Source organism: Bos javanicus, chromosome X, assembly GCF_032452875.1.
Source record: "Bos javanicus breed banteng chromosome X, ARS-OSU_banteng_1.0, whole genome shotgun sequence".
Taxonomy (NCBI): Eukaryota; Metazoa; Chordata; class Mammalia; order Artiodactyla; family Bovidae; genus Bos; species Bos javanicus.
Genome location: NC_083897.1, coordinates 79,798,479 through 79,824,852, shown reverse-complemented (window position 1 = coordinate 79,824,852; position 26,374 = coordinate 79,798,479). Strand labels below are relative to the sequence as shown.

At 38.0% G+C, this 26,374-nt stretch overlaps 1 protein-coding gene across 6 annotated transcripts in view; it reads right to left on the bottom strand.

The window, feature by feature from the left end:
- Positions 1 to 26,374, bottom strand: part of PHKA1 (phosphorylase kinase regulatory subunit alpha 1) — a 171,711-nt gene that overhangs the window by 107,924 nt on the left and 37,413 nt on the right. For all 6 annotated transcript variants that reach the window (XM_061409705.1, XM_061409709.1, XM_061409706.1 and 3 more), the window contains exons 8-14: positions 25,770 to 25,916; positions 24,549 to 24,602; positions 20,027 to 20,149; positions 15,738 to 15,833; positions 14,718 to 14,825; positions 12,078 to 12,156; positions 5,326 to 5,460 (exon numbers count right to left, since the gene is read on the bottom strand). In XM_061409705.1, the coding sequence (XP_061265689.1) occupies positions 5,326 to 5,460; positions 12,078 to 12,156; positions 14,718 to 14,825; positions 15,738 to 15,833; positions 20,027 to 20,149; positions 24,549 to 24,602; positions 25,770 to 25,916 (742 nt within the window). The remainder of the gene's footprint in view (positions 1 to 5,325; positions 5,461 to 12,077; positions 12,157 to 14,717; positions 14,826 to 15,737; positions 15,834 to 20,026; positions 20,150 to 24,548; positions 24,603 to 25,769; positions 25,917 to 26,374) is intronic.

Genomic DNA, 26,374 nt, shown 5'->3' with positions numbered 1-26,374 from the left:
TCACTATATTGATTCTTCCAATCCAGGGACATGGTATATTTCTCCACCTATTAGTGTCCTCTTTGATTTCTTTCACCAGTGTTTTATAGTTTTCTATATATAGGTCTTTTGTTTCTTTAGGTAGATATATTCCTAAGTATTTTATTCTTTTCATTGCAATGGTGAATGGAATTGTTTCCTTAATTTCTCTTTATATTTTCTCATTATTAGTGTATAGGAATGCAAGGGATTTCTGTGTGTTGATTTTATATCTTGCAACTTTACTATATTCATTGATTAGCTCTAGCAATTTTCTGGGGGAGTCTTTAGGGTTTTCTATGTAGAGGAACATGTCATCTGCAAACAGTGAGTTTTACTTCTTCTTTTCCAATTCGGATTCCTTTTATTTCTTCTTCTGCTCTGATTGCTGTGGCCAAAACTTCCAAAACTATGTTGAATAGTAGTGGTGAGAGTGGGCACCCTTGTCTTGTTCCTGGCTTTAGGGGAAATGCTTTCAATTTTTCACCATTGAGGATAATGTTTGCTGTGGGTTTGTCAATATATAGCTTTTATTATGTTGAGGTATGTTCCTTCTATTCCTGCTTTCTGGAGAGTTTGTTTTTTTTTTTTTAATCATAAATGGATGTTCAATTTTGTCAAAGGCTTTCTCTGCATCTATTGAGATAATCATATGGCTTTTATTTTTCAATTTGTTAATGTGGTGTATTACATTGATCGATTTCTGGATATTGAAGAATCCTTGCATCCCTGGGATAAAGCCCACTTGGTCATGATGTATGATCTTTTTAATGTGTTGTTGGATTCTGATTGCTAGAATTTTGTTAAGGGTTTTTGCATTTATGTTCACCAGTGATATTGGCCTGTAGTTTTCTTTTTTTGTGGCATCTTTGTCAGGTTTTGGTATTACAGTGATGGTGGCCTCATAGAATGAGTTTGGAAGTTTACCTTCCTCTGCAACTTCCTGGAAGAGTTTGAGTAGGATAGGTGTTAGCTCTTCTCTAAATTTTTGGTAGAATTCAGCTGTGAAGCCGTCTGGTCCAGGGCTTTTGTTTGCTGGAAGATTTCTGATTATACTTTTGATTTCCGTGCTTGTGATGGGTCTGTTAAGATTTTCTATTTCTTCCTGGTTCAGTTTGGGAAAGTTGTACTTTTCTAAGAATTTGTCCATTTCTTCCAAGTTGTCCATTTTATTTGCATAATTGCTAAGAGTAGTCTCTTATGATCCTTTGTATTTGTGTGTTGTCTGTTGTGATCTCTCCATTTTCATTTCTAATTTTATTGATTTGATTTTTCTCCCTTTGTTTTTGATGAGTCTGGCTAATGGTTTGTCAATTTTATTTATCCTCTCAAAGAACCAGCTTTTGGCTTTGTTGATTGCTATGGTCTCTTTTGTTTCTTTTGCATTTATTTCTGCCCTAATTTTTAAGATTTCTTTCCTTCTACTAACCCTGGGGTTCTTCATTTCTTCCTTTCCTAGTTGCTTTTGGTGTAGAGTTAGGTTATTTATTTGACTTTTTTCTTGTTTCTTGAGGTATGCCTGTATTGCTATGAACCTTCCCCTTAGCACTGCTTTTACAGTGTCCCACAGGTTTTGGGTTGTTGTGTTTTCATTTTCATTCGTTTCTATGCATATTTTGATTTCTTTTTTGATTTCTTCTGTGATTTGTTGGTTATTCAGCAGTGTGTTGTTCAGCCTCCATATGTTGGAATTTTTAATAATTTTTCTCCTGTAATTGAGATCTAATCTTACTGCATTGTGGTCAGAAAAGATGCTTGGAATGATTTCAATTTTTTTGAATTTACCAAGGCTAGATTTATGGCCCAGGATGTGATCTATCCTGGAGAAGGTTCCGTGTGCACTTGAGAAAAAGGTGAAATTCATTGTTTTGGGGTGAAATGTCCTATAGATATCAAAGGTCTAACTGGTCTATTGTATCATTTAAAGTTTGTGTTTCCTTGTTAATTTTCTGTTTAGTTGATCTCTCCATAGGTTTGAGTGGGGTATTAAAGTCTCCCACTATTATTGTGTTATTGTTAATTTCCCCTTTCATACTTGTTAGCATTTGCCTTACATATTGTGGTGCTCCTATGTTGGGTGCATATATATTTATAATTGTTATATCTTCTTCTTGGATTGATCCTTTGATCATTATGTAGTGACCTTCTTTGTCTCTTTTCACAGCCTTTATTTAAAAGTCTATTTTATCTGATATGTGTATTGCTACTCCTGCTTTCTTTTGTGTGGAATATCTTTTTCCAGCCCTTTACTTTCAGTCTGTATGTGTCCCCTTGTTTTGAGGTGGGTCTCTTGTAGACAACATATATCGGGGTCTTGTTTTTGTATCCATTCAGCCAGTCTTTGTCTTTTGGTTGGGGCATTCAACCCATTTACGTTTAAGGTAATTATTGATAAGTATGATCCTGTTGCCATTTACTTTGTTGTTTTGGGTTCGAGTTTATACACCATTTCTGTGCTTCCTGTCTAAAGAAGATCCTTTAGCATTTGTTGGAGAGCTGGTTTGGTGGTGCTGAATTCTCTCAGCTTTTGCTTGTCTATAAAGCTTTTGATTTCTCCTTCATATTTGAATGAGATCCTTGCTGGGTACAGTAATCTGGGCTGTAGGTTATTTTCTTTCATCACTTTAAATATGCCCTGCCATTCCCTCCTGGCCTGAAGAGTTTCTATTGAAAGATCAGCTGTTATCCTTTATCCTTATGGGAATCCTCTTTTGTGTTATTTGTTGTTTTTCCCTTGCTGCTTTTAATATTTGTTCTTCGTGTTTGATGTTTGTTAATTTGATGAATATGTGGCTTGGGGTGTTTCGCCTTGGGTTTATCCTGTTTGGGACTCTCTGGATTTCTTGGACTTGGGTGGCTATTTCCTTCCCCATTTTAGGGAAGTTTTCAACTATTATCTCCTCAAGTATTTTCTCATGGTCTTTCTTTTTGTCTTCTTCTTCTGGGACTCCTATGATTCAAATGTTGTGGTGTTTAACATTGTCCCAGAGGTTGTCCTCATTTCTTTTAATTCGTTTTTCTTTTTTCCTCTCTGATTCATTTATTTCTACCATTCTATCTTCTACCTCACTAATCCTATCTTCTGCCTCCATTATTCTACTGTTGGTTCCCTCCAGAGTGTTTTTTATCTCATTTATTGCATTATTCATGATTGATTGACTCTTTTTTATTTCTTCTAGGTCCTTGTTAAACCTCTCTTGCATCTTCTCAATCCTTGTCTCCAGGCTATTTATCTGTAATTCCATTTTGTTTTCAAGATTTTAGATCATTTTCACTATCATTATTTGGAATTCTTTATCAGGTAGATTCCCTATCTCTTCCTCTTTTGTTTGGTTTGGTGGGCATTTATCCTCTTCCTTTACCTGCTGCGTATTCCTCTGTCTCATCTTGTTTATATTGCTGAGTTTGAGGTGGCCTTTCTGTTCTGGCAGTTTGTGGAGTTCTCTTTATTGTGGAGTTTCCATGCTGTGGGTGGGGTTGTACAGGTGGCTTGTCAAAGTTTCCTGGTTGGGGAAGCTTGTGTCGGTGTTCTGGTGGGTGGAGCTGGATTTCTTCTCTCTGGAGTGCAATGAAGTGTCCAGTAATGAGTTATGAGATGTCAGTGGGTTTGGAGTAACTTTGGGCAGCCTGTATATTGAAGCTCAGGGCTATGTTCCTGTGTTGCTGGAGAATTTGTGTGATATGTCTTGCTCTCGAACTTGTTGACCCTTGGGTGGTGCTTGGTTTCGTGTAGGTATGGAGGCATTTGATGAGCTCCTGTCAATTAATGTTCCCTGGAGTCATGAGTTCTCTGGTGTTCTCAGGATTTGGACTTAAGCCTCCTGCTTCTGGTTTTCAGTCTTATTTGTACAGTAGCCTCAAGACTTCTCCATCTATACAGCACTGTTGATAAAACATCTCCTTTCGAAGACAATGGGCTGCTTTTCTGGGTGCCTGATGTCCTCTGCTGGCATTCAGAAGTTGTTTTGTGGAATTTACTCAGCGTTCAAATGTTCTTTTGATGAATTTGTGGGGGAGAAAGTGGTCTCCCTGTCCTATTTCTCTGCCATCTTCCGCTTTCATTATTAAAAGACCACTCTTGGCGAAAGAAAAAAGTACACACACACACACACACACACACACACACCATAGGCTTTGGGTTTGTAAGTGGCAATCTACTATCTAGGGTACATTCTTTATTTATATATTTACTCATTTGTGGCTTGATTTAAGATTGCATTAATTTCCAGTTGGTGCTATAACAAATTAACATAAACTTTGTAGCTTAAAACAACACAAAATTATACTCTTATAGTTCTAGAGGTCAGAAGTCCAAAATGAGCCTTATGGCTATTATGGGGTAAAATAAAAATCAAGGTGTCAAGCATACGTGGTTCCTTATGGAGACTCCAGGGGGAGAATCTGATCTTTGACTCTTCGAGCTTCTTAGAGGATAAGGCCAGTAGCCTTATCACTCTAATCTCTTGCTTCTGTCATGACATCTCCTACTTCTAGTCTGATCTCCCTCTGGTTACCTCTTATAAGAAGACTTATGACTATATTTAGTGCCCACCTGAATAACCCAAAATAATCCCCTCCACCAATCTCAGTTTCCTTAACCTAATAACACCCACAAAAATCCCTTTTGGAGTATAAGGTAATGTTCACAGGTTCCAGGGATTAGGGCCTGAATATCTTTCAGGGCCACTACTGAGCCTTCCACAAGGATAGTTTAGAAATTTTGCACATCCTTTTTTTTAAAAAGCTAACATCGTAGTAATTTGTTTAATGTGAAATTTGTAATAACTTGTGTAAATTTTTATTTTGTAGTAATTTGTTTAATGTGTCTATCACCAAATTTAATAATACATTGAACAAAAAATAAGTACTAATTAAAAACAAGTATTAGATCAAGAATTGGAATTTTAAAATATTATCAACTAATTCATTACACGACAAAGTATAAATGACCTAGAAACAAGCTCCTTAGCTATTAATCTACACAGAATTCATATTTTTCAAAACAGAAACATAGGTCCTAAGAAAGAGAAGAACATATTGGTTAAGCACACACTTGGAACGAAGATACAACATTGCCTGGTAACAATCATGCCCTTTGTACCAAAGAGTTCATAAAACACACTGAAAATTATCAACCCAGTTCAGGATATATAGGGTTAGAAACTTTGATTCCGGAGACTGTAAATTCCATTTCAGATCTAGTTAAATAAAGCAATAAAAATAAAACATCAAGAAAAAATAAAATGGAAGTAAACCAGCCTGTATTGAATAATGCTCTGATTCTAGCAGGTTAGCCAATCTCCTTACCTAGGCTGGAATAAATGTGGCTGAGAATACGAGCTGGTTGTACTCTGATGGGATATACCTCAGCAATGGTCTCCACATCAATTCCCTTGTTCTTCAAAATGGACTTGATTTCTTCTGTTTCAGCTAGGATGGAAACTGTAGGAAAGAAAAACAAGATGAGGTTAACAGAAAATTTTATTTCAAAAGGAACCTAAAGATCTCTCAAGAAAGAAAGTGAAGTAGCTCAGTCGTGTCTGACTCTTTGTGACCCCATGGACTGTAGCCTATCAGGCTCCTCTGTCCATGGGATTTTCCAGGCAAGAATACTGGAGTGGGTTGCCATTTCCTTCTCCAGGAGATCTTCCCAATCCAGGGATTGAACCCGGGAAGTCCAAAAGATCTCTCTCAAGCCACACAATATTTTTTGAAGGGAAGACAAAAAGAGAGAAGGAAGTTAAGTTATTACAAACTTAGGAAACAAGCATCATGCTAGGTACATAATGATATCTAAATGGAAAAGGAATTAAGACCTCATGACTAGAGTATTCAATTCTGTTTTTTGTCTATATACCTATGTGCTTCTAGAGAACACTATGCTTGCTTTATATCTGGGTTTCTATGTTTAAATAGAAAAAAAGGAGGCCAGGGACAGCATTATGAAGATAATAAAGAATACCCTAATGATACAAATCACCTATAGCTAGAGAATGATAGAAGGCAAGGTAAATTCAGGATAAAGAATTGAGGTGCCCTATTTGAAATTGTGTGTGGTTGTTTTGGGGAATGGGGATAACACTTTTCTAGATTCAGAGCCTGCCAAGCCTGGAAGCTCCTTTTTCATCCTCTTACATTCACATCTCAGAAGTGCTCATCATACTCACAAGGGAAAAGAAGTCCAGGCCAGCTCACTGACTCTTCCATTTATTTTCCCTTTATGGTACTGATACCTGTCTGGGGGCCAGTAATCTGAATGGAACCTCAACTGGCTTAATGCTAAGCAATAGGGGCAAACATGAGCCCTACTCCTGCTTCTCTAGTGCCGCTGTGTTGTGCTAGTTGCTCAGTCATGTCCGACTCTTTATGACCCCATGGACCCCACTAGGCTCTTCTGTCCATGGAATTCTCAAGGCAAGAACACTGGAGTGGGTTGCCATTCCCTTCTCCAGCTAGTGCCGCAAGGTGTGTTGAATTAGGTTTATGAGAAAATTAAGGTGCCATTTGGTTCATGCCAGCTTACTAGTATTGTCTATGTTGAGTTTGGGAGGCAAAAGCCTAGTTAACAAAATGCTACTCTGCATTCCTTTTCCATTATCTTTTGTGTATTTTTCTATCTTGGGGAGCTCATGGTGTTGTGTTGCTGTGATCTGGGGCAGGATATGCAGGGTATTGTGATTACAAGGTCCTCTGGATATAATACTACCTTGATTACTTCTAACTGAAAAATGACAAAGATTCTCCAGGGACAATATACAAAGGTAGAATAATGGTGGGATGACAAAATCCAGGGAAACACATGTGGTTATCCTTTCATTCACTAATAAACATTTACTAAGCACTTCAACGGATAAGGCATTATGCTAAAAACTAGGGATTTAGAGATGAATAAGTTAGTGTCTCCCTCAAGGAGCTCACAGTGTAATAAAAGTGTCATATACATAAACTGATTATAAAACAAATTGCAAAGTATATATACATATGTGTGTGTGTGTGTGTGTATATGAACATTATGAGACCCCCCAAGAGTGACACCTATCTAGTCTGAAGTTGGTAGAGGGAAGTTTCAGAAAAGACTTCCTGAAGGAGTTGATGTCTAAGCTGAATTTGAAAGAATGAATAAGTTAGCCAGGAGAAAGAAAGGAATAAGAATGAGGAAATTAATTTTATGTTGAAGATCGAAAATGATCATAAAACATGAAAACAGAAAAGAGTGTGTGTGTGTGTGTGTATGTGAGAGAGACAGCAGTGGTGGGGGACAACATATATATATATATATATATTCATATTCATGCTGTAGCATGAAATATTTGAACAGTGGCAAAAACAAAAATAAACAATCCCCCACCAGCAACAAAATGAATCTGGAAAGGCAAATAGGGGTTATATCATCATGGAGAGTATGTGTGTCACTTTAAGGATTTTGCATTTTATCCTTGAGTACTGATTTCCAAATTGCATTCTCCTAAGCCCTAGGGTTCTGCAGAGAGCAATGCAGTTGGAAGCAGGAGTAGAGGGGACTAAAGGAGAGGTAAGTGAACCACATTCTGGGGCCCTCAGGAATACTTTCAACCCAACAACTCAGAATTTTATGTTTTATCAAATATTTAGAAAATGCTTACTTGGTATCACTTATGTGCTAGATACTGCCATATGCTAGAGATACAAAGATAGATACGATCCTTGGAGAAAATGACATTTGACATTGAGTCTTGCTAGAAGGCTGAATAGGAGTTATTCTGGCAAGCTGAAGGTAAAGGTAAGGAAGAAGTTGTTCCAGACAAAAATAGCATAGACAAAGACTCATGGGCAACAGAAAACCAGGCAGATCTAGGAATAATAAAAAGTCCTTTATAGCAGGAGCATTGTAAGTCTTATTAAGAAAGCTGGTAATAGGAAGTCCTTGCAGAGTTGTAATTGGGAGAATAATACATCCATATCTCTGTCTTAAAGAGAACATATTTGAGTTGCTAAAAGAATAAACTGATATACTGTAGTCGACCTACACTGAAGACAAGGAGACCACTTAAAAAGTAATGCAAGAAAGAGATGCTGATTACTTAGATTAGGATCGTGACATTGGTACTAGAGAAACTTGATGGATTTCTGAATTATTTAGAAGGTAAAGAAATCGGGACTTGTTAACTGACTGAATGTAGGAGATGAGAGAGGGGGAGATATTGAGAATGTTATTTGTGTAACTGTGAGAAAAGTGTACCATTTACTGACATAGGCAAATAGGGAGAAAAGCAGGCATGAGTGATGTAGAACTAGGAGGGTGCAACTGATTAATTTTAGACATTCTGAATTTAAAGTGCAGAAGTCATTAGCATAGAAAGAGATGAGATGAGTCAAGGAGAATGTATAGAAAAGAAGAAAAAGGGACCTAGAATATAACCTTCAGAAATTTCAACATATAAGAAATGGGCAGGTGAAAAAAAACCTGGGGGTAGGAGTAAGGGGTTCTTGTCTCATAGCTTTTATTTTCTCTATGGTATAGGAGGTGAGGTCATCTACTGAGAGGGGAGAAGTGAGGAGGCAGGAAAAGGGAAAAGGTTAGCAATGAGAGGAGGCTGAGATACAGTAACAAATATTCTGAGTAAGAAGAGCAGTGGCCTATGGACAAAACTCCCAGGAATACCAACAGTTAAGGGGCAAGCAGAAGAGGAAGCCCAGAAAGAGAAATAATAAAATTTAGGTTGAAGGAGATCTAAAAGTGTATTGTCTCACAGAAGACACAGGAGTTAAGAGTCTCAGAAACAAACAATAAGTGAAACAGAAAGATCCACTAAGAAATGGATTGAAAAATATCTACTGAGTTTGGCAATAACTTAAGCAAAAGCACTTTCAAAGGAATAATAAGCTAGTTGTAAAGGACATCAGAATGAATGAAATATAAATTAGTGGAAGTTTGGATAAGAAAGGAAGTGTAGGATAACTAGAGGATGGTAAAGATGTCAATTTACTAAAAATCAGAACCAACAGAGAAGAGTTTGAAGATGACAGGAAAGAGTGGGTTTCTAGGAAGGGTGGGGAAAAGGATAGGATCAACCATCAGAAGGGAGAGTTGGTGCTGAAAAGGAGAAAAAACAACTGCTCTGAGACTAAAGAAAAAGAGGTAAGAATGGGTGAAGATATAAATAAGATTGTGGTTGGGTTTGGGAAATTGACAAAGATCAGAACATTAAGATTATCCAGCATGAAGTAGCAGGCCAAAAATAAGGCTGAAAATAAGCAGTAGGGTTGTTGAGAAAAATGAAAATGCTGACTAATAATAAGAACAAGGACTAACAGGAAGCACTGTGGGCCTAGTTGAGTTGGAGACTGTGGATTTACAGCACTACTGCTATGCTCACTTGTTTTTTTTTTCCTAGAAAATTTTAGCAAGGCAGGTATAGGATCAGAAAATAAGAAAGTTGATCTGGAGCTATGATTTTCCTGTGTGGGTATAGTAGAAGTATGGTGCACTGGTGATTAAGATATTTAGATAACCAACTGAAAAGTAAGGAAGGATATTGTCATTGTTCAGTTGCTAAGTTGTGTCTGACTCTTTTGCGACCCATGGACTGTAGCCTATCACGCTCCAGTGTCCATAGTATTTTCCAGGCAAGAATACTGGAGTCAGTTGCCGTTTCCTTCTCCAAGGAATCTTCGTGACCCAGGGATCGAACCTGTGCCTTCTGCATTGGCAGGCAGATTCTTTACCACTGAGCCAACAGGGAAGCCAGGGAAGGACAGACTAGGAGAAAATAGACAAAAGTGTAACTGGGGGATGGGGCGGGGAGAGAAAACTGAAACAGTATGTAATTATGACTGGAGATTGGGACTTTTGGCATTGGAATATCTGAGGTAAAGTAATTCTAAAGTTTGGTCCTCAAAGTGAGTAGAGTAGTGGTAGAGGGAAAGGTCACTAGGGTTATGGATATCCAAGAATTCTGAGGCTAAAATATTAGATGGCACTTACTCTGATGTTGAAATCTATCACTATGGCAGGAACTGAGGAAGAAGAGGAGGCTTTAAGCCAAGTCTCAGAGTCTCGAATGAATGAAGGAGAATAACCAGGAGACTAATATAGCCAGATGGCACAAGCTTCAAAGGGGAGCAAGCTTTCTCATGGAAGGAGAATAATGGTCTTTTATATAATGTTCATTATGTACTAAATACCTCAGAGATATCACAGGTTTGGTTCCAGATCACTGAAATAAAGTGAATATCATGATAAAGCAAGTCACACAAATTTTTAGCTTCCCAGTCTATATGTAAAAGTTATGCTTATACAAAACAAACTTATGGTTACCAAAAGGGATGACAGGGTAGAGGGGGGGATAAACTATTAGAAGTATGAGATTAATATATACACATTACTATATATGAAATAGGTAAACAAGGGAACTACACTCAATATCTTATAGCAACCTATAAAGGAAAAGAATCTGAAAAAGAATATATCTGTATGTGTATATATATATACACACATATATACAACTGAATCACTTTGCTGTACACTTGAAACTAATATAACATTGCAAATTAACTATACCTCAATTAAAAAATAAATAAAATTTAAAAAGAGATTTTTACACTATGCTTTAATTTATTGTGTGCAACAGTATTGTATCTAAAAACACAATGTGAATGCCTCAGTTAAAAATACTTTATTATTATTAAAAATGCTAACCATCATCTGAGCCTTCAACAAGTCATAGTAGTAAAATCAAAGATCACTGATCCCAGATTGCTATAACAAATACAGTAATAATGAAAAGCTTGAAGTTTTGCTAGAATTATAAAATGTGACAGACACATGAAGAGAGCAAAGGCTCTTGGAAAAAATGGTACCAATAGACTTGCTTGACACAAGGTTGCCATAGACCTTCAATTTGTAAACAAAACAAAACAGAATCTGCAAAGCACATTAAAATGAAGTATGCATATACACTGATAAACAAAGACTACCTTTATGACCACATAGGATGCCAAGTATAAGAAGGTTTAGAAAATACAAGGATTCTTTTTCTATATAGAATCAATTCCAACGGAGGTTGCGATTGAAATGGAGACATATTGGAGGAGCTTCACAGGAGGCTGTGCTGCTGTGCTGTGCTAAATGACCTCAGTCGTGTCTGACTCTTTGCGACTGCATGGCCTGTAGTCCGCAAGGCTCCTCTGTCCATGGGATTTCCCAGGCAAGAATACTGGGGTGGGTCGCCATTTCCTCCTCCAGGCGATCTTCCCGACCCAGGGATCAAACCCATGTCTCCTACATTAGCTGGCGGATTCTTTACCACTGAGCCACCTGGGAAACCCTTCACAGGGAGACCTAGTATCATATTGGAGAGTGTTTTGGGGGAGTCAAAAGTCATCTGGAGTTTTCTACCCTAGGAGACCAGTATAATAGTGATATCATTGAGAGAGTTGGGAGAGGTAAAAGGATGGAAAGGAGACAAAAAAAGGTCAGTTTTGCATTTAAAGCATAAGCTATAAAGATCCTTTATATGTATTAGGGCTAGAATTCTTAACATGTTTATAGAACTTGGCCCAGTGTTTTGCATAAAGTAGATAACCTCAAAATTTAAGTTAATTGCTAGGAGAAAAAAAAAAAATTAAGGTTTTGAACATTCTCTAAAGAGGTAATAGTTGGAGCCATGAAAGAAATGTATTATGAAGGAGGCAGCCCTAGTGAACACATGCAGGGTGTAAATACAGAAATAACAAGTATACAAGACTAAGTATACAACCATTAGGAGGATATGAGAAGAAAAAAATATTAGCAGAAAAAGCTTAGAAGGAATACTCAGAACAAAAACAGAGATAATCAGGAGACTATAATATATCATGGTGAAAATAAATGAGTTTCCAGAAATAAGAAGTGGTTAAGAGTGGTTAAACATTTGCTCATAAGTAAGATTAATAGCAATCTTGAAACCAAACAGAACCAACTTTAGACTATACATTTTTAAGCCTAACAAAATACTTCATAAAGAATAAAGTCATCATTTACTGGCCCAAATCAGACCTTTAATATAAAGTTTTTAGATGCTGGGAATAAGAATACATACCTTGAACCACAACATCTGGCTTTGGTACAGTAGAAAACCTACGATTTAGGGGATCAATTTCTCCAGGAGCTAAAAATCCCTAAAGAAAATCCATAAAAAAGACAGATTATTATATCTCCAAAGAAAGCTAATATTGGAGGAGAAACAACATACCAGTGCCAGAACTGCGTACCATAACATGTGAGAGGCAAGTACGGAAAGAAAGCAAATACCTTTACTGTATGAAAATGTTTAAATTCCTGAATTCACATCCAAATTAAATTTTGTCTGGAGTTAATTTCTAGTGGCTGCCACAAATTCTTTTTTGGAAATAGATGGGGTATAAAAGATAAACAGGAAGTTTTCTAGTTATACCTTCATTTTCTCTGCATGCACATGATTATACAATCAGATCACAATGTTTATAATCAATAATTTAAGTCATCAGTCCTGTTGCTTTCACATTTACTCATATGCACTCTATGCTTTCTTTTCAGCAGATATCTTTTGACTTGACCTGAGTCTCTGTCTTTGATGAAATGGGATGAATTCATCCACTTAGCCCTTAAGAATACCATTCATCTCCTCATTTTTTATTTATTTTTTATTTATTTTTAAATTTTGTTTTTAAACTTTACAATATTGTATTGGTTTTGCCAAATATCGAAATGAATCCGCCACAGGTATACATGTGTTCCCCATCCTGAACCCTCCTCCCTCCTCCCTCCTCCCTCCCCATACCATCCCTCTGGGTCGTCCCAGTGCACCAGCCCCAAGCATCCAATATCGTGCATCAAACCTGGACTGGCGACTCGTTTCATACATTGATAGTATACATGTTTCAATGCCATTCTCCCAAATCTTCCCACCCACTCCCTCTCCCTCTCCCACAGAGTCCATAAGACTGTTCTATACATCAGTGTCTCTTAATAGCATTTAATTTATTCCAATTGAATGAGAAAGTCACCAAGATTTTAAACAAATCATTCTTCCCATTATTGCTACATTTATAATAATGTCAACCAAAGATAAACCTTTATGCTGTACACCTGAAACTCATAGTGATCTATATCAATTATACCTCAAACCTGGGACAAACAAAACAAAAACAGCTGTAGAAAACAAACAAGTTACTTATAAATAAGTCAAAGAGTCTAGCTCAGAAAGGAAAGCTAAGTCCCACCCTAGATCCTCTAGGACAGTGGTCCCCAACCTTTTTTGGTACCAGGGACTGGTTTCATGGAAGACAGTTTTTCTGCAGACTGAGGTGAGGGGATGGTTTTAGGATGATTCAAACGCATTACATTTATTGGGGCTTCCCTTGTGGCTCAGCTTGTTAAGAATCTGCCTGCAATGTGGGAAACCTGGGTTCAATCCCTGGGTTTGGAAGATTCCCCTGGAGAAGGGAAAGGCTGCCCACTCCAGTATTCTGTCCTGGAGAATTCCATGGACTATATAGTCCATGGGGTCGCAAAGAGTCGGACACAACTTTTACTTTCACTTATTTCTATTGGTATTACATCAGTTTCACCTCAGATCATCAGGTATTAGATCTTGGAGGTTCAGGATCCCTGCTCTAGGATTATAGGGTTATAATCCTATAATGCCTGGGTTATAGCTTATATGATAACCTATAATGGGGAAGTAGATTGTCAACAAATCTGGAAAACTCTGACAAAGGGAAAGCTTCTTATGGCTCAAAATGTCAAGTGCTTCGTTAAGAACTGTATCAGCAGAGTTTAATGTAAAGAACTTATAAAGGGCCCCTTATCAACAAACAAACAAAACACTATGATGCTCATAAACACTTGTCATGGTACCTAAAATTTTCTCATCAGTTTATTCAATTAAAGAATGAAACATTATGTTGCTTGGAAAAGTTAGCACTTAACTCCATTATAAGTCATTACTGAAAAAAAGTGAAAGTGTTAGTTGCTCAGTCGTGTCTGACTTTTTGTGACCCCATGGACTATAGCCCACCAGGCTTCTCTATCCATGGAATCCTCCAGGCAAGAATACTCGAGTGGGTAGCCATTCCCTTCTCCAGGGGATCTTTGTAACCCAGGGATTGAATCCGGGTCTTCTGCATCGCAGGCAGATTCTTTACCATTTGAGCCACCAGGGATAAATCAATTACTATCCAAGCACAATTACATTCACAGTCACCAGACAAGGCACCACGGGGCATTTCCAGCCTGGTCTCAGAGCAACTTCAAGTACAGTACCAGGGTAGGAAGCCCTGGGCAAGCATGAGGGACATGGTTACCAGGGGGAAAGATTTTTGCCAAGGATTGGCCATGTACCCACCTTAAGGAACTGGAGGAAATTTTGTAATTAAGGCAGAATACAAAAGGCTACTCACAAATATTGTTGTTGTTTAGTCACTGAGGCATGTCTGACTCTTTTGCAACCCATGGATTGTAGCCTGCCAGGCTCCTCTGTCCATGGGTTTTCCCAGGCAAGAATACTGGAGTGGGTTGCATTTCCTAATCCAGGGGACCTTCCTGACCCAGGAATTGAACCTGGGTCTCCTGCACTGGCAGGTAGATTGTTATGACTGAGCCACCAGGGAAACTTGCACTCACGAATGAGTTACTGACAAATCTGTTTGTTATGGTGACTTAAGCAGAAAAGTAGAAGGGCCTTGAAGTTTCCCCTTACCTCTGCCATCAAGCTTCCTAAAATGTATAGAGACTGTCCCCACATATGAGGCAGTTTGCCCATGGGGACTCGGTCCACAGTGTGAGGATTTTTATATTCTTCATCAACCTAAATTAAAAAAAGATAACAAGATAAAGAAAAAGAAGGTTTAAGATACTAGACAACAAAAAGGGCGAGTCTGGACTGTGATTCATATTCTATAAAACAGTCACATACGCAATACACTACAAAGTCAAGCACTATGATAGCAGCCTAGGACAGTATTTCTCTAACTGTATGCACCACCTGAGGGTCTGGTCCAAAGGCAGATTCTGACTGAGTAGATGTGGGGGAAGGCCTGAAATCTGCATTTATAACAAGCTCTCAGGTGATGCTGCTGATGTTTCTGGGAGCTTAGTCTATTCAACCCCACTAGCATGGAAGACTGCATGTCTCCCCCAGCTAATGTTCTGCAATGGGAGACGAGGAACAATGGTAATCCCAACTGGCATTTTGAGAAAATGGAGACATACTTTATTTTCTAAGCCTGATCTACTCAATTAATCACAGATGACTATATCACAGCAGAAAATATCAAATACTGAGAGTTCACACAGAACTTCATTCTACTTCAGCCTACTGATCTCCATGCCATTCTCAACTTTAAAGTTTGATTTTAAAAAAAAATTAATCTCTGAATAATTTTATTTTTAAAAATTGAGATATAGCTGACATACAAAAAGGCCATATGTATTTAGCATATGCATCTTGATGAGTTTGAGGATAAATATACACCCATGAAACTACCACTGAAAGGTTTGGTCTTGCCCTCATCTCACTCAGCAATGGTGCCATAACCAAGCCTGCTTTAAAACTTTATTTTCAAAGGAATAAAATAATATTTTTATTGTCCTATACCTAAAGACAGACTCTAGAACATTAAAATCAAAAGATTAAAATTCATTTGAGTCAGACAAGACAGTCCTTTTGAGGTATGGCTTCTCTTCTCCCAGCTCCAGATGAGGGCACTGTCCAGCTCACCTTGTCAGGAGGAACACTGTACAACTCTGGCAGAAGTGGGACACCGTTTTTGCCCTTGATGAGGACTGCTTCAAGAGCTTCTCTGTATTCTTGAACCTGTAGATAAAAGAAAAGGAGAACAAAGTTTATAGAGAATTACCTTTGGGGAGCTAGAAGAGGGTTGTAGCAAAGAAGATTCTATTGTAAAGGAATGTATTCACCTAGAGAAAGGGAGAAGAAAGGGAAGTAGCATTTACTAAATGCTTATTAGAGGTCAGATATTATGCTAGGAGTTTTGCATATGTTAATGGATTTAACTTTAATAACCATCCAGGTATGTGTAATTAAAGCCTATTTACAGGGAAATTAAGGCTCAAGGAAGTTATGAGCTTGTGGAAGATGACACAGCCAGTGCAAAGTTGAGTCCAGATTTGGGTCCAAGTCAACCTGCCTCCATGGGTCTACTTTTATCCACTATGTACTAACCTCAGTACAGCTTATTGACTGTACATGTAATTGCTTTTAAAACTGTATTGTCCCTGCCAAATTAAGTTTCTATTATGATCAAGTTTACATTTTTTGCTTAACAATTTGCTGTAGATTAGTAATACATAAAAAGTAAAAAAAACATAATTTATGGTGGAAAAAATATACAGTCAGTTCTGCTGTAATAGTTGTTTTGAAAGCACAAATGTGTTCCAATGCACTTGATATATTAGAGAACGATTTGGAGCATAACATAAATTTCATATCTGCTTATGCACAATTTCAACCTGAGAATGCACTCAGCTGAAAGAAGTCTTGCAAGAATACACAACACACACACACATGTACACACCTCAGGAGAACTGTGAAACACAATCCACATGTGGTGTTATAACTTTCCATCCAATTTTAAGTAACTCTCCTACAACTCTCCAGCTGCTCTCTTATGGTCACTTTGGCTACATGGCTCTGTGCCTTTCCTTCTACTTAATTTCCCCCTCTATTCCCTCCTCAGCCTATTTTTATTCTTCTTCTCTGCTTAATATTCTTTTTTTTTCCTCTCATGCTATCTCTTGAGGTATTGCTCAGTTGGTAAAGAATCCGCCTGCAATGCAGGAGACCCTGGTTCGAGTCCTGGGTTGGAAAGATCCTCTAGAAAAGGGATAGGCTACCCACTCCAGTATTCTTGGGCTTCCCTTGTGGCTCAGCTGGTAAAGAATCTGCCTGTAATGCGGGAGACCTGGGTTTGATCCCTGGGTTGGGAAGATCCCCTGGAGAAGGGAAAGGCTACCCACTCCAGTATTCTGGCCTGGAGAATTCCATGGACTGTATAGTTGCAGAGTCAGACACAACTGTGCGACTTTCACTCTCATGCTATCTCTCTTTTCTTCTCTTCCTTTGGCACATGGAGTGGCAAGCATGGGAGCCCTGTGAGGTGCACACATTCACAAGCAAACTTCAGCTGTTTTTTAAGTACAAGGGCTATATCTTTGTGGTATTTATGTATTTCTTAAACATTTAACATGTATAAAGCTGTGGTACTGCTTTTCAATTATGAGAAAACCAAACACTAAAAATTATATTTGAAATATGAAACAAGTTAATCCAAAATTTTAATAATAATATTAAATTTAATAAATATTTTAATAGTAGCATAATATTTTATATGCATGATCTCTAACTTAACATTTTCTTCTTGTTGAACATTTAAATTATCACCAGACTTAATTTGTATGAATGTAATAGTGATGAGCAGAATTGTACGTAAATGTATGCTACTTGCAAAATAATTTTCTCAGAATATAATTTTTGAAAGAGGAATGAATGAATGCTTTAATGCCATTAATGTCTATTTGTGGTACTGTTTTTATTAGGTCCCTATCATTTTGTATATATTTCTGAGAAACTTTTTAAGTGTTGTTCCCAGACCACATTTTCCCACAAGCCCTATAGTTTTTACTTCTCGAATATGCAGAGCATGGTAATTTTTAAGTAACATATGTGTCTCATTATAGCCAAACTGATTGTACCTTGCACTTATCACGTCTTTATCTGTGGAATTCAAAGAATTTTGGTGCTATACACTTCTTCAATGAAAAGAGAAAAATTATTCACATCATATGTACAGGCATATCTTGTTTTATTATACTTTATTGTGCTTCACAGAATCTGTGTTTTTTTGTTGTGTTTGTTTTTACAAACTGAAGGTTTGTAGCAACCCTGCATTGCGCAAGTCTACTGGCACCATTTTTTCAACAGCATTTGCTCATTTTGTGTCTCTGTGTCATGTTTTTGGGAATTCTCACAGTATCTCAAAGCATGTAAAAGCAAAAGATTATGACCTATGGAAGGCTCAGATGATGCTTATTATTTTTTAGAAATAAACTATTTCTAATTAAGGTATATACATTGTTTTTTCTTTTAGCCATAAAATGCTATTATACACTTAATAGAATGTAGGATAAACATAACTTTTATAAGTACTGGGAAACAAAAAAATTTCATATTACTTGCTTTATTGACATATTTGCAATCTTTATGCTGGTCTGGAATTGAACCTGTGAATCTCTGAGATATGCCTGCACAGAGAAACTAAAGAAGTCAATGACAGTACTTAGGCTACTCAGTGGTCAGTAGCAAAGTCGGGAAAAGAAAAGAATAAAAAAGAATCCAGGTCTTCCAACTCTTTTCTTCCTCCCAAGAGTTTAAAAAACCTAAATGTGCTTTATACTCAGTTGGCACATTTAACAAATCTTTCTTTGAGCAAGCACAGTTTTTGATAAGTTACTTTGTAGAATTTGAGAAGGACTGAAAAAAATGGTAGAATCAAAATAGGGTGGTCAAGATACGGCAGGTATTTCTATTATTGTTTTTCTTGCTCAAAAAAATATACTCTATAATTTACTAAAGCTTAGAGAAATAACCCTTTATGCCCCTGAAACTTTGGTGTAACTCTATTATTTAAACTCACATTGGCAGTTGCAGACTACTATTGGCCAAAACATTCAAATTACACAAAGCTGTATTTTATGTAACTGAGTAAAATGAATTCCAAATGTGTTGTTTTTACGTCCAAGTTTAGAACACAGCCAATTTGCAGAATGCCTGACATTAACCTTACTTGATTAAATTGTCTAGTCTCACTGTTTCCCAACAATAGTTTCTGAACTACTTTATTTGTGTAGCTAAAAAAGCAATGATGACTGTGTTTTGGGGGTGAGGACAGGGTATAACTGGGTTGTTGTTTTGTTTTTTTGTTTTGTTTTGTTTTGTTTGCTAAAGCCAGAACATCATTTCCAACATTTGTTTTTTCAAAAGACATATAAAGTCAGGAGGTAAATTCAAGTATTTCTGATGACTAAGGCAAATAGACAGGATTTGCTATTCTGCTTTCTATATTTACCAAAACTCAAGTCTGAGTGATAGCAATATCTAGGTCTTCTAACTCTTGTTTTTAAATTTAACACTATTTTGTATTGGGGTATATAGCTGGTTAACAATATTGTGATATTTCAGGTGAACAGTGAAAGGACTCAGCCATATATATACATGTATCCATTCTTCCCCAAACTATCTCCCATCCAGGCTTCCACATAACATTGAGCAGATTTCCCTGTGCTATACAGTAGGACCTTGTTGGTTATCCATTTAAAAATATAGCAGTGTGTTTCTAGGTCTTTTAACTCTTTTTGTTGGAGGGGGGGAATGTAGTCAAAATTTTACTTTTTTCAATTACTTAATTTAATTGGAGGATAATAACTTTACAATATTATGATGGTTTTTGCCATACATCAATGTGAATTTGCCACAGATATTTATGTTCCCCCCATCCTGAACTCCCCTTCCACCTCCCTTCCTGCTCTGTCCCTCTGGGTTGTCCCAGAGCACTGGATTTTGGTGCCCTGCTTCATGCATCAAACTTGCATTGTTCATCTGTTTTACATATGGTAATGTACACATTTCAGTGCTATTCTCTAATATAGTACCCTCAACTACTAGTCTCTAGGAAAGTGGTACTTAACCTTTTGGGAACCAGGGACCAGCTTTGTGGAAAAGAAGTTTTCCACAGACCTAGGGGCATGTGGTGATTTCAGGATGATACAAGTGCATTACATTTGTTGCACACTTTATTTCTACTATTATTACATCAGCTTTACCTCGGCTCATCAGGCATTGGATCCTGGAGGTCAGGACCCCTGTGAAGACCACTCTGTGTCCTCCCTATTAGGAAGACTTCCATTTGGGCATAAGGTCAGCACAGTCATTAACTGAAAGAGGGAGACGTAATAACAATCTGCTGAAAAGCCCTTTCCCCAGTGCACTACCTGTTCTGCATTGCCACTGAAGACCCCATCGAGGATAAAGTAAGTCCAGAACAACGGCCATTCACACTCAATGTTTTCAAATAACTTCAGCTCAGCTGGTTCATAGTACAGACGATTGGGATCCTAGTAAAGACAATAAACAAAGTCTGTCTTATTACTCCAAGATCAGACTATACCTTTAGTTCAGAGGTTTTACAACACAGTCTTTCATCACTAATAGTTTGTTTCAGAGAAGGCAGCTCACATATACACTCTCCTCCTTTACTGGTGGCTCAGACAGTAGAGTCTGTCTGCAATGCAAGAGACCTGGCTTCAATCCCTGGGTTGGGAAGATCTCCTGGAAAAGGGAATGGCTACCCAATCCAGTATTATTGCTTGGAGAATTCCATGGACAGAAGAGTGTGGCGGCCTACAGTTCATGGGGTCACAAAGAGTTGGATACAACTGAGCGACTAACACTTTGTCATGTGGTTCTAACTAGTAGAACTAGGACAAAAATGATACTACAGGCAGATGTATGAGGAAGTGAGACTAATTTGTAATAACCTTGAGTTTGGTTTTGTACTTGTTAACTTTGAGGTAGTAGCAGAACATACAAATAAAAATGTTTAGAAAGACAGCAAGTTGGGAATCATCCTTGAAGATGTGACATGTGAAACACAAGTTATAGCTGTAGTACCTGTATACAATGAACAAGCAGCCCAAGAACAGAAACATGGTAAATCCTCAGTTTGGTGAAGGAGAACAGAAAGAGCAGAAAAATTAGGATGGCAATGAGTCGTGGAAATTAAAATAGGAAAAGAATTTCAAGAAAATGTAGTGGTAGGTAACAGAGACACCAAACCTATTTTTATTGTGTATTTTTCAGTGTCTATAGTGAAATCAGTAAAATCTAGTTATACTCCATAAAACTATATAAAACTATCTATCCATTGTAATTTGGATTATGATTTGAATAAAATTAAATTCATCTAAAAAAAAGAGAATAAGGACTGAGAAAATGCTACTAGATTGGTTACTCAGGAGATTATGATGATATTTCAGAGTACAATTTTAATAGATTAGTAGGGGCAGAAGTCAAAAGGCCTAAAGTATAACAGGGAAGAGAGGAAGTAAACCAGAAGAGTTTGAGCTGAGTAATTAAAAAAATTATCAGATCAGATAAGATCAGACCAGTCACTCAGTCATGTTCGACTCTTTGCGACCCCATGAATCGCAGCACACCAGGCCTCCCTGTCCATCACCAACTCCCGGAGTTCACTCAGACTCACGTCCATCGAGTCAGTGATGACATCCAGCCATCTCATCCTCTGTCGTCCCCTTCTCCTCCTGCCCCCAATCCCTCCCAGCATCAGAGTCTTTTCCAATGAGTCAACTCTTCCCATGAGGTGGCCAAAGTACTGGAGTTTCAGCTTTAGCATCATTCCTTCCAAAGAACTCCCAGGGCTGATCTCCTTCAGAATGGACTGGTTGGATCTCCTTGCAGTCCAAGGGACTCTCAAGAGTCTTCTCCAACACCACAGTTCAAAAGCATCAATTCTTTGGCGCTCAGCCTTCTTCACAGTTCAACTCTCACATCCATACATGACCACAGGAAAAACCATAGCCTTGACTAGACGAGCCTTTGTTGGCAAAGTAATGTCTCTGCTTTTGAATATGCTATCTAGGTTGGTCATAACTTTCCTTCCAAGGAGTAAGCGTCTTTTAATTTCATGGCTGCAGTCACCATCTATAGTGATTTTGGAGCCCAGAAAAATAAAGTCTGACACTGTTTCCACTGTTTCCCCATCTATTTCCCATGAAGTGATGGGACCGAATGCCATGATCTTTGTTTTCTGAATGTTGAGCTTTAAGCCAACTTTTTCACTCTCTACTTTCACCTTCATCAAGAGGCTTTTGAGTTCCTCTTCACTTTCTGCCATAAGGGTGGTGTCATCTGCATATCTGAGGTTATTGATATTTCTCCCGGCAATCTTGATTCCAGCTTGTGTTTCTTCCAGTCCAGCGTTTCTCATGATGTAATCTGCATATAAGTTAAATAAACAGGGTGACAATATACAGCCTTGAGGTACTCCTTTTCCTATTTGGAACCAGTCTGTTATTCCATGTCCAGTTCTAACTGTTGCTTCCTGACCTGCATACAAATTTCTCAAGAGGCAGATCAGGTGGTCTGGTATTCCCATCTCTTGAAGAATTTTCCACAGTTTATTGTGATCCACACAGTCAAAGGCTTTGGCATAGTCAACAAAGCAGAAATAGATGTTTTTCTAGAACTCTCTTGCTTTTTCCATGATCCAGCGGATGTTGGCAATTTGATCTCTGGTTCCTCTGCCTTTTCTAAAACCAGCTTGAACATCAGGAAGTTCACGGTTCACGTATTGATGAAGCCTGGCTTGGAGCATTTTAAGCATTACTTTACTAGCGTGTGAGATGAGTGCAATTGTGCGGTAGTTTAAGCATTCTTTGGCATTGCCTTTCTTTGGGCTTGGAATGAAAACTGACCTTTTCCAGTCCTGTGGCCACTGCTGAGTTTTCCAAATTTGCTGGCATATTGAGTGCAGCACTTTCAGAGCATCATCTTTCAGGATTTGAAATAGCTCAACTGGAATTCCATCACCTCCACTAGCTTTGTTCGTAGTGATGCTTTCTAAGGCCCACTTGACTTCACATTCCAGGATGTCTGGCTCTAGGTCAGTGATCACACCATCGTGATTATCTGGGTCGTGAAGATCTTTTTGTACAGTTCTTCTGTGTATTCTTGCCATCTCTTTTTGATATCTTCTGCTTCTGTTAGGTCCATACCATTTCTGTCCTTTATCGAGTCCATCTTTGCATGAAATGTTCCTTTGGTATCTCTGATTTTCTTGAAGAGATCTCTAGTCTTTCCCATTCTGTTGTTTTCCTCTATTTCTTTGCATTGATTGCTGAAGAAGGCTTTCTTATCTTTTCTTGCTATTCTTTGGAACTCTGCATTCAGATGTTTATATCTTTCCTTTTCTCCTTTGCTTTTCACTTCTCTTCTTTTCACAGCTACTTGTAAGGCCTCCCCAGACAGCCATTTTGCTGTTTTGCATTTCTTTTCCATGGGGATGGTCTTGACCCCTGTCTCCTGTACAATGTCACGAACCTCATTCCATAGTTCATCAGGCACTCTATCTATCAGATCTAGGCCCTTAAATCTGTTTCTCACTTCCACTGTATAATCATAAGGGATTTGATTTAGGTCATACCTGAATGGTCTAGTGGTTTTCCCTACTTTCTTCAATTTAAGTCTGAATTTGGCAATAAGGAGTTCATGATCTGAGCCACAGTCAGCTCCTGGTCTTTTTTTTGCTGACTGTATAGAGCTTCTCCATCTTTGGCTGCAAAGAATATAATCAATCTGATTTTGGTGTTGACCATCTGGTGATGTCCATGTGTAGAGTCTTCTCTTGTGTTGTTGGAAGAGGGTGTTTGTTATGACCAGTGCATTTTCTTGGCAAAACTCTATTAGTCTTTGCCCTGCTTCATTCCGTATTCCAAGGCCAAATTTGCCTGTTACTCCAGGTGTTTCTTGACTTCCTACTTTTGCATTCCAGTCCCCTATAATGAAAAGGACATCTTTTTTGGGTGTTAGTTCTAAAAGGTCTTGTAGGTCTTCATAGAAGCGTTCAACTTCAGCTTCTTCAGCATTACTGGTTGGGGCATAGACTTGGATTACTGTGATATAATGGCTCTCAACCAGCTGACCTGAGCTACATTGCCAATGAAAGTAAGTAACAATCACTCATTCCCTTTTTAATAATACTTAATTTTCTTCATTGATATTTCCAAGGAAAATTTTTGACAAGTGGAACAAAAGAAAGTTAACTTTTAAAGATCAAGTACTATTTAGAATTAATCAACTGCAAAAGGTGGAAGGGATCCAAAAGGATCTACTGACAGAAAGAGTTTTCCTTTGTAATTATTGAATATTTCAGGAGGAATACTTTGAGACCATGTAAATATTCTGTTTCTGCCAAAATTTTCAGCCAGTGATTTAAGCATCCATCACTAGCTCTTTTTTGAAACTAAACAACTTCACGAGGTGGAAGGATGTACTGCTGCTAAGTCACTTCAGTCCTGTCCGACTCTATGCGACCCCATAGATGGCAGCCCACCAGGCTCCCCCATCCCTGGGATTCTCCAGGCAAGAACACTGGAGTGGGTTGCCATTTCCTTCTCCAATGCATGAAAGTGAAAAGTGAAAGTGAAGTTGCTCAGTTGCGTCCGACCCTCAGCGACCCCATGGACTGCAGCCTTCCAGGCTCCTCCATTCATGGGATTTTCCAGGCAAACAGTTTCCTCTATTTTATTTAATATGGAACAGCTCAGAGAGAAAACCTCACAACTAATCCCTAAACAGGAAGCAAGCATCAGTCATTGTTACCCTATTTAGTAATTATTTGAAGTAATATTGATGAGATACATATTTTATCTGAATGAAGCTGCAGTTAGTAGTGACCATTCTATCTTGGACTCATTTTTGGGAAAACAAACGTACCTCTTTAGGAGTTTTATATCCATCTCGTAGAAAGCGACAACAACCATAACGACCCTGGAAATGCACAGGAAACAAGTAAGAAGCACGTACATTGGTACAGCAATATAATTAATCAGAAATGCATCCTCTCCAACAGCTACATGTGCCAACCTATCAACAACATAGAAATTATACCTAAAAAATAATTTTAAAAAAACTCTGCTATCAGTCCAGCAACAGAAATCAATTTTAGCAATGTGATTTCAAGTGAGGGCTAAGTTATAGGCTCTTCCCTAAAGCAAAGTTCTCATTTTATCTTCTCCATGGCTTTCTACCATCGGATAAGTCTATGACAGCCCAATTACGAACCTATGTGGTTCTGCTCACACAATTCTTACAAGACTGCAGGTTTTTTTTTTTTTTTTAAAGGAAACACATTTAAAAAATTTTGAGATCATTTGAGACTTACAGAAGAGTTCCCAAAACAGTCAGAGTCCTCATATTTCCTTCAACCACTGTTCCCTAATGTTAACATCTTATATAACCATAGAACATTTTGTTGTTTCTGTTGCTTAGTTGCCAAGTCATGTCCCACTCTTTTGTGGCCCACCAGGCTCCTCTGTACATGGGATTTCCCAGGCAAGAATACTGGAGTGGGTTGCCATTTGTTTCTCCAGGGGATCTTCCTGACCCAGGAATTAAACCTGCATCTCCTGCATTGGCAGGCATATTCTTTCCCACTGAGTCATCTGGGAAGCCCATAGGACATTCACCAAAACTAAAAAACTAACCTTGGTACAACACTACTAACCAAAGTACATAACTTATTTGCATTTCACCAGACTTTTTACTAACGCTTTTTTTCTATTCCAGTATCCAGTTTACGGTCCCACTGCATTTAGCTGTCATGTTTCCTTAGTCTAATCTGTGACCATTCTTCAGTCTTTCCTTGTTTTTCATCATCTCAGCGTTTTTGAAGAGCATCTGCCAGTTATTTTGTAGAATGTCCCTGAATTTGGTTTGAGGTACTGCGTTCTTAGGAAGGACATCACAGACGTGCTAGGCACTTCTCAGTGCACTGTATCAGGGCATATACATGATATTACTGTTACTTATTACTGGTGATGTTAACTCTGATTGCTTGGTTAAATCACTGACACAGGTCACATTCAAGGCCCACAAAGATACTAATTTTGCCTTAAAATTAGAGCCCTAAAGAAAGAAAGGCACATATGGACATACTTGAAGCTTGGTGATGATTTCCTGTTTTGTGAGCTCCACCAACTGGTTATCCTCTACTGCAAAGGCTGGGAAGGAAATAACTGAAAGTAAACTAGCATCAACTTCTTTAGATGTTGAAGCCCGGGGGAGTATTGAATTAAGGATAGACTGAAAGAAAGGAAAGAAAGGAAGTCAAATGTAGCACATTAGTAAGTGGCCTGGGATTATAAAATTAATAGCTTTAATTTCAAAAGATTTATGTTGAAGAAAATAATTTAAATGAAAATCTAAAAATGATTCAATAGTGAGAGCTTAGAAGACTAGCTACTTCTATAAATCCTTCCTTGTCTTAATCGTTCTCTCAGTGTTTCCTAATCCTGATTTTTAAGCAGCTGCCAATGGACAAAGAATACTCTAAGCATCATTTTTCCATCCATAATCCTGTTGCTCCATTAACAACTATTTAAGCATAAATATAGCTGCTGGGAAGCAGGATATAGAAAGCTTAGCTCCTATATCCCCCAAATCTATCTTATTTGAAAATTTTGCATTTTTAAAGTTAGAAAGTAAGATTATATTCACTAGAACACCATGGGGGTCCAATCAGGGTTTGAAGAAGATGGGAA